Consider the following 7255-nt stretch of genomic DNA (forward strand, 5'->3'; position numbering starts at 1 on the left):
TTTTTCTTATATTTTTATTATGTATCTAGTCCTGTTTTTTAGTTTAACATCTTATTTTTCTTTAATTTCTTGATTATTTGGTTCATTGTTTTCACACTCTTGACATATATTTTCAAATCTCAAATAATTCCAACACACTTCAAAATATTATTTATAGTTACTATTCAAATATATCAAATTAATAAAATTTCTTGCAATCAAGGTCAAAATACTGTAATTAAGATTGTTTGCTTTATCTATATATACACACACACCAATATTAGTTACAAGTGTTTGATGACACATTTCAGTTGCACTTGAGACCTAGTCAAAGAGTTTTTTTTCCTTTTTCTTTTCATATATATATATATATATATTTATATTTATATTTCCCTGCTCTTACCTTATACTAATGTCGCATCCTGAATCCATCCTCCTTTAATGCGCGGACACTCTCGATTATTATTGTGTACGGAGATAGGGGTGAATTGCCCTACAGCCGTGGGCTCTCATACCCGCGTGGTGCTATCTTACCCCGTGAGGTGCCCTCATACCCGCGTGGTGCTCTCAATCCCGAGTGAAGGAGAAGAAGAAGAAGAAGCCGTGTGTTTGATCATGGAGCTGGACTGCGAGTGGCGAAGAGTTTTTTGACGGCGTCTGAAAGACAGCGGTGTGTTGTTTTTCATTGGATTGAGGATTGAGGATTGAGGTTTGGTAGGATTTGAGGAAAATAATTGGAGGCGACCAGGGAATTTCGAAGTCCAACTACAGAAGAATATCTGCACACGACACTTTTGAATATACTAAAAGTACCGAAATTGGTTGTAGTGTGCAGAGTTCGTCTCTTTTTTTATGTAGGTTTCAAGCCCTTGTTGCAGCATTTGTTCCAAACATAAGCCAGCTTTTGCCGCTATTCTTTGTTAGCTTGAGGGTAGAGATTATCCGCAAAGTCCTGGTAGGTGATTGAATGACATTTATTACTGGACGGATTTTACTGGTTCTCTTCTTCATGGTTCGAAATTTAGCGTAACGCAGATGGAAGTTGGACCTTCCTGATCGTTACAAACAGTTCGAATGATGAATAGTCTCAGCTTCTGCTTCCTTCATCAAATGAGATGCGCCAGTGTTAAATTTTTGTTTGAGCTCACATAAAAGACTTTGACATGCACACTCCAGTAGTAAACTACATCGCCATTAAGCTCATGCATATTACTTTGAATGAAAGTTACCTCTAGATATAATGGTGCTCGATTAGGGTTCTCTTGGTTTTTGAGAAATGAAACTACTTCTCACTTACACGAAAATGAACTTATCCATTCCCTGCATGTTTTTTGTTGACTTTGATTTTGACTTGAGCTGGCGGATATGGAGGTCTGCAGGAATGATCGTTGTATGCTCTATTTGGAACTGGTTCTGCCACACGTCACTCCAAAGGGCATTCTTGCAACATTAAGGAAGGGGAGCAAGCTCAGATGAATCAGGGCGGAGAGCGTGATGCGGACAGGGCCATAATAGATCTGCTTCGGGCAGTGATGAAGTCCGAAAGGACTAAACCAGTTGGTGGAGACCTAAAGGTCGCAACACATGAAACCTTGGTATGTTATTTATCTGACAGTTAGTATGATCCCAAGCTTGATATTATGACATATTCGGTCTTCTCTGTGGATAGGTTAAGCTTTCCACTTACTGTGTCAATACTCAAGAAGATGAAGCATCCAATTCACAAACCAGAATAGTTGTAATTCTCAGTGATCATTATTCAAAATGCTCAGTTTTCAGTTTCAACCTCTTGTTTCTCATGCGCGGTAGTTTAGGATTTGCGGAATTATTTTAATTTGTAACTGTATTCTCTTTTTAAACTTTTTCAAATTGTTTTGATGATAACTACTGGAGCAGGGTAATCTGCGTAGGGAAAGCCAGGTGGGCGTGGAGACATTCAATGCTGAGTCATCAGTATTGCTAGATCAAGTTTACAAAAGTGAGTTATGACGATACACGACTGCTCCTGATGCTATCTGGATCTTACAAACTGCTGAAATGGTCCTTTTGCTGCAGGTGAAACACCGTTACCTTCTCCCATTCAGTGACGTGCCATCAACATTTTTAGGTCATGCCGTCAATTTTGGCAATGTTTTGTGCTGTCGATCGGGAATTCGTTCACAGGTTGTATTGCTTGCAAGGTGCCTATATTTGCGATTTCCACTGGCCTAGTAATCGCGAGGGTTACAGGCTCTACCTTAAAAGCTTAGAAGAAAGCTAAGACATGGTATAACTGATAATCTAGAATTTGGTTATAGTTATTTAGTTTGGCATCGCATTGTTTATAACGAAATTTCTATATGCAGTACTGTATTTTTCCATGATAAAATGGTTAGGACTTATTGATATTGATCTTTTCGATTGATTATGTGCAGAGTTTTAATCGCATCAATGATACAACCTATCTTTTTAGGACAATGAGATGCTTGTGAGGCAAGCTCTTGGCAATTTGGAATTTCTTTTTCGCCTTCAACGAAGCCCGAGCCCATTTCAAATCCATGAGATGTCTCTTCAGTGAATACACAATGTTGGCAGAGTACAGAAGATATCTGGTTTCTGAGTTGTCCCCTACAGCTTAGAACGACCACGCTGAAACACGCTGACCGTAAGCCAGCTTCTGCCATTGCCGATGGTGAGCTTGAGAGAAGGGATCGTGTGCGAAGTCCTGGAAGGTGATTGAGTGATATTCATTGCTGGAGGGGATTCTTGTTCCTTTCTTGATAAAGCATGGTTTGAAAGTCAGCATATTGCAGTTGGAAGTTGGACCTATCTAGTTGTTGCAGACAGTTATAGAGATGAATGTCCTCAGCTTCTGCACCCTTCTTCAAATGGCATGCGCCAATTTTATCTTCAGATGGAGCCCAATTTTATCAATGACTCGTGACTTCAAACATTTTACCTATTGAAAAGCAAAATCAGAATTTGCTGCTTTTAAACTGATTCCAACTGATTCCTGCGTAGAGGCGCTCTGGATTGGGTACTCAATCGGTGTCCAATAGCAAGACTTGCTCTCGGCCACTGGTTGCTGTACCAACTGGACACTGGATTGGAAAATGAACATGATAATCAGGTGGCGTATTCCTGAGGAGGACTTTCTTCACAAACCAGAATCTGTCGACGCTGGGACACTTACTCTTCCAAGCATACAACAAAAAGATTCCCGCAAGCCAAATTTGAATGTGGCGGCCAATGCTTACGTCCAACCAGCGGAGTCTACATGGCAAAGCAGCCTGTGGTCCATAAACCTCTAGCTGGCGGTGCCCACTTGTCACCCATTATGCAAGAATTCATTCGTCACTAGATTGGAATCTGTATGCGGTGGTACCGCACCCAGCAACCAATAAGCAGGATTTTGCCATTGATGGTATAATTTGTATTTCTCTGAATTGGCAAACTGAATTCTCATGATCGTTCCCACTCCAAGTCATCATGCTGCGCCCACTCTCCTTTACTAATTAAACCGTGGAGCAGTCTTAGAGTGCTGACCCCCCTGTGCTCACCTACACAAAGGAAACAACCCGGAGACATCCATCAGAAGACCCTCTCGCCTGCTGTGTAAATTTGGTCGTTTTGACTCTGAAGTTGCTTCCTAGAAAAAACCTACAGCCCTCCCTCGCAATGACTCCAGAAATAGGACACGGACTTCTCCCCTCCCCCCATCATCTCTCATCCTCCGTTACTTGCTTCGACGGTGTGGAGAAAGAAGAGGGTGCACGGAACCGACTTCCAGAGGGCCAACACGGAGAGGTACCCAGTCTCTTCAAAACTGGGAGTTTTGACACGATAGAATGATGAGTCTGTACACCCCCAAATGAATGAATTTCCTCTCTCTCTGTCTCTCTCCCTCTCTAGAAAAGGATCATCAATGCGACCACCTCGTTTTTTCGCAGCATTATCCGTTTCTTCAAAGTTTGGGGTGAGAATTTATGGCAGTAACGATACGCCTTGAAGTTGACTTGCTGTCTACGTATGCAAGGCATTTAAAACATCCTGCCTCGGTTTTTGCTCCACCTCAAGATATACAAAGGGAAGCCCGCATTGAATGAGGTGAGGAGGGGGTAACTTAATGGTGTGAATAGAATTGGGGGAGTGGACCAAGACCTTTGGAGGCCCCTCCTCCAGCGTTAGCGTAGCACCTTGCGACGCTAAATTTGGGGGTACATCTAAGTTATGTGAAGCTGAGCAATTTGGGGGGACATGTGGTTTCAGCTCAGCATACCATGAGTTTCAAAACACACACAGAGGTAGCGTTTTGGATCAGGAACTGTGCAACCAAGACTAGGCTTATTCTGAGGGCGGTGAAATAGAGGGTGGCGCCTTCCCAAGGGTGGTGAGAGAGAGAACTCTGAAAGGTGGAAAATAATAACTCCATACATACACAAATATAAATGTATTACTAAACTAATTACTCCCAATGCTTGCATTGTGAGTTTACCATGGTCATCAAGATTGGATTTTTCAAATCATCACCACACAATTTCTCTTTGTCTTGTTTGTTTTATTTTCATTTGTGCAGATACTGGAATTGATCTCAGCCCTTTTGTTGTGTGTGCATGTGTGTGTGTATGTATATTCATTCCACTTACATGTGAGTATTTGTTCTACAGAAAATATAAATTAATGTTAATGAAACCTATGAAACAATGCTTCTTTAAAATAGAAATTAATGTTAATGATATATTTATTTCATGTGCCTTTTAGTGTGAACTTCAACAGTGCATGTGTGCCTTATCATTGATCTTGATTAAGTACTTCAGAAAGGGAATATTCCTGGTCATCCCAAATGAACATATGAGGAAAAATGATAAAAATAAGAATTCAACTCTTTCAAATTTCAAATTGAATACAATTTACAAACATTTATCCAACAGATGCTTTAATTTTGTAAATTGGTTATTCCATACACAACATATCATTTCTCCTTTCTGGGTGTGTGAGAGTGAAGAAATCTCTTTTTTTCTTTTTCTTTTTCCATTGTAAATCTGTTTCCTTCTAATCCACTTCCATTTCAAAACACAACCCTGAATTCCACACATGGTGGCCTGATGAAGTACACACTACTCATCATGGGGTGGTCAAAAGTTGGGGGGGGGGGGGGCAGGAACGTGCAGAAAAGAATATGCCTCAATCTGACTCAACTCATTTACTCATTCATTCATCCATAAATAAATAAATGAATACATACATGTAGATAAATTCATCCGCTTGTGTACATCAACCCTTTCCATAGAGCAACCATCTAATAGAGGAGCTTTTGCATCAAACAGGTATTTTTCAGACCACTATATTCCTGAATAAGCCCCATTTGGCAACTATTAATAGCATTATATCTTCCCATCTTTCCTTCTCCTTTCTTCCCTTCTCTCCCATTCAGTGAGTGAATACACTCCCCCACCATCAAACAAACAAACAAACAAGAAGCATATATATACACACACACACACGACTGAAAAAGAGATGAATCAGAGATATGCATTTGTTGTTATTATTCATTCTCCCATCAGATAAATTGCAATTGTGTGAAAACCAAACTGGGATGGACCCTGAGTCAAAACACACAACAATAACAACCCATATCAACACATATTAATGGGTACTGTTTTTGGAGACTTGTTGTTCTTGGAAGGAAGGGGATGAAGGGTTAGTCAGTCAGAGGATAATTTCCTTAATAAATATGAATATATATATATATATATATATTCACATCGAAATCACCGTTAGATTCCTCACTTGTTTTGAACAAGTTTTCAAATCCATTTTTTTTATATTTATTCCACTGTGGTGTTTCGAGATAAACACATATCCCACTCCACATTGAGATCAGCAGGGTGGGTGCCAATAGTGGGTATCATCCCTGACTCATATACTGTGGAGCCTTCCTTCGCCACAACGGACACTCGAGGAGAATTTTGATGGAGAAGCCCGTGACAAGCTTATCCATGGTCTTCACATTTACAGCATTTCCCCAATTGGAAGGATAAAGGAAAGGCAAAAAGGACATGGATCCTTTCCTTTCTGTTGTCTCTTTGTTATAATTTCCGCTCTATTTTTAAATACACACTTAATTGAAAAGTTTTGAAATCAGTTGGGAAGGAAATGAATGCCACCCCAACTGCACTTACGGGAAACAACAACAAAATAGCTTAACACTTAAGCGCTTGGTGCAAAGAGGGGATTGGATTCAATCCACCCGCAATAAATATTTATATATATATATATATATATATGTATATATGTTTCACCCTGTTTAGATCCTTCCTCATCTAGCACATTCTAAGAACGGTATTAGTTTAATTTTTCATTTATTTATTATTGTTATTGTTGTTACCCCATCCAGGGCAAATATACTATCACCGAATTGTTCGTTGTTAACTAATAAAAGAAGGTTGAAAACTAGTAGAGTTGTGAGGGAGAGACAGCGCTGAAGAAGAAGAACGAAGAAGGGAGAGACTCGTTTCGCCCCCATTTTTGTAGCTTGTTTTTTGTTTGATTTTTTCTTCTTCTTCCATTCCCCTTTCTTTCGTGCCAGAATTGCTTTTTCTTGATCGCGCGGACTCCGCTGCCTCGGGACCTGTGCTCTATTTTCCTCCCGTATTTCTGAACGACTTTTGAAGCGGGGAGAAATCGGTGCTGGAATGCTCCTCATGGGAGGGAAGGTTGGCACGCAGCGCGCGTGACGGCTTTTCTAGACTGTTGGTTTTAGGTTTTTGTGTGCAGTTTGGTGCAATTGGGTGCGCAGTGACCGGACGTTAGTGGTCGAGAGTGGGTTGGCTTTGTTTTCTTCATTTTTTTGTTGTTTAAACTGTTTGTCAGCTGGAGTCGCAAATGGTGAACTAATTCGGTTGCGAAGAGAGAGCCTCTTGTCGTATTAATTTGATATACTGCGCTTGTCTGGTCTTAAACGTGGGAGTGGGGGAATTGGGCGAGAGGGGTGAGGCTCGCGATTGTTGTAATTGTCGATAGTTGTTGTTTCTCAAGCTGTTGAGAGCGTGTTGGGGGGGTCATCTGCTCGTCTTTAGTGCCACACAGGTTGTGGTACAAAGCCCTGCTCTATCGTTGCTGGGTTTGTGTTGTTTTTGAAGCGAATGAACTACTGCGAATGTTGGTGGAGAGGCATGCATGTTACGTCGGAGAGGAGGAGAGCGTGTGCCCGCCCCCTGCGCATATCAACTGCTTTAGCGTTTTGCCGTACAGGATTTTTTTCCCCTCTTGGTTGATCATGTGAGAACGCAACGGC

At 40.9% G+C, this 7255-nt stretch overlaps 1 protein-coding gene across 12 annotated transcripts; it reads left to right on the forward strand.

Moving 5' to 3' along the window:
• Window positions 1-453: 453 nt before the first annotated feature.
• On the forward strand, window positions 454-3388 carry LOC149988540 (uncharacterized). 12 transcript variants are annotated; one of them, XM_090251852.1, is made up of 6 exons: window positions 461-649; window positions 808-833; window positions 1351-1574; window positions 1876-1899; window positions 2035-2159; window positions 2394-3388. In XM_090251852.1, the coding sequence occupies exons 3-6, from the start codon at window positions 1452-1454 to the stop codon at window positions 2437-2439; spliced, it is 318 nt and encodes a 105-aa protein (XP_090107978.1). In that variant the 5' UTR covers window positions 461-649; window positions 808-833; window positions 1351-1451; the 3' UTR covers window positions 2440-3388. The 12 variants fall into 12 exon arrangements, 10 of the variants coding, with proteins under 10 accessions (XP_090107978.1, XP_090107974.1, XP_090107977.1 ...); XM_090251851.1 differs by having other exon boundaries at window positions 462-649; window positions 1359-1574; XM_090251850.1 differs by having other exon boundaries at window positions 463-649; window positions 808-934; window positions 1359-1574.
• Window positions 3389-7255: the final 3867 nt, after the last annotated feature.

This window comes from Physcomitrium patens, chromosome 7 (assembly GCF_059467195.1).
Source record: "Physcomitrium patens ecotype Gransden chromosome 7, ASM5946719v1, whole genome shotgun sequence".
Lineage (NCBI taxonomy): Eukaryota > Viridiplantae > Streptophyta > Bryopsida > Funariales > Funariaceae > Physcomitrium > Physcomitrium patens.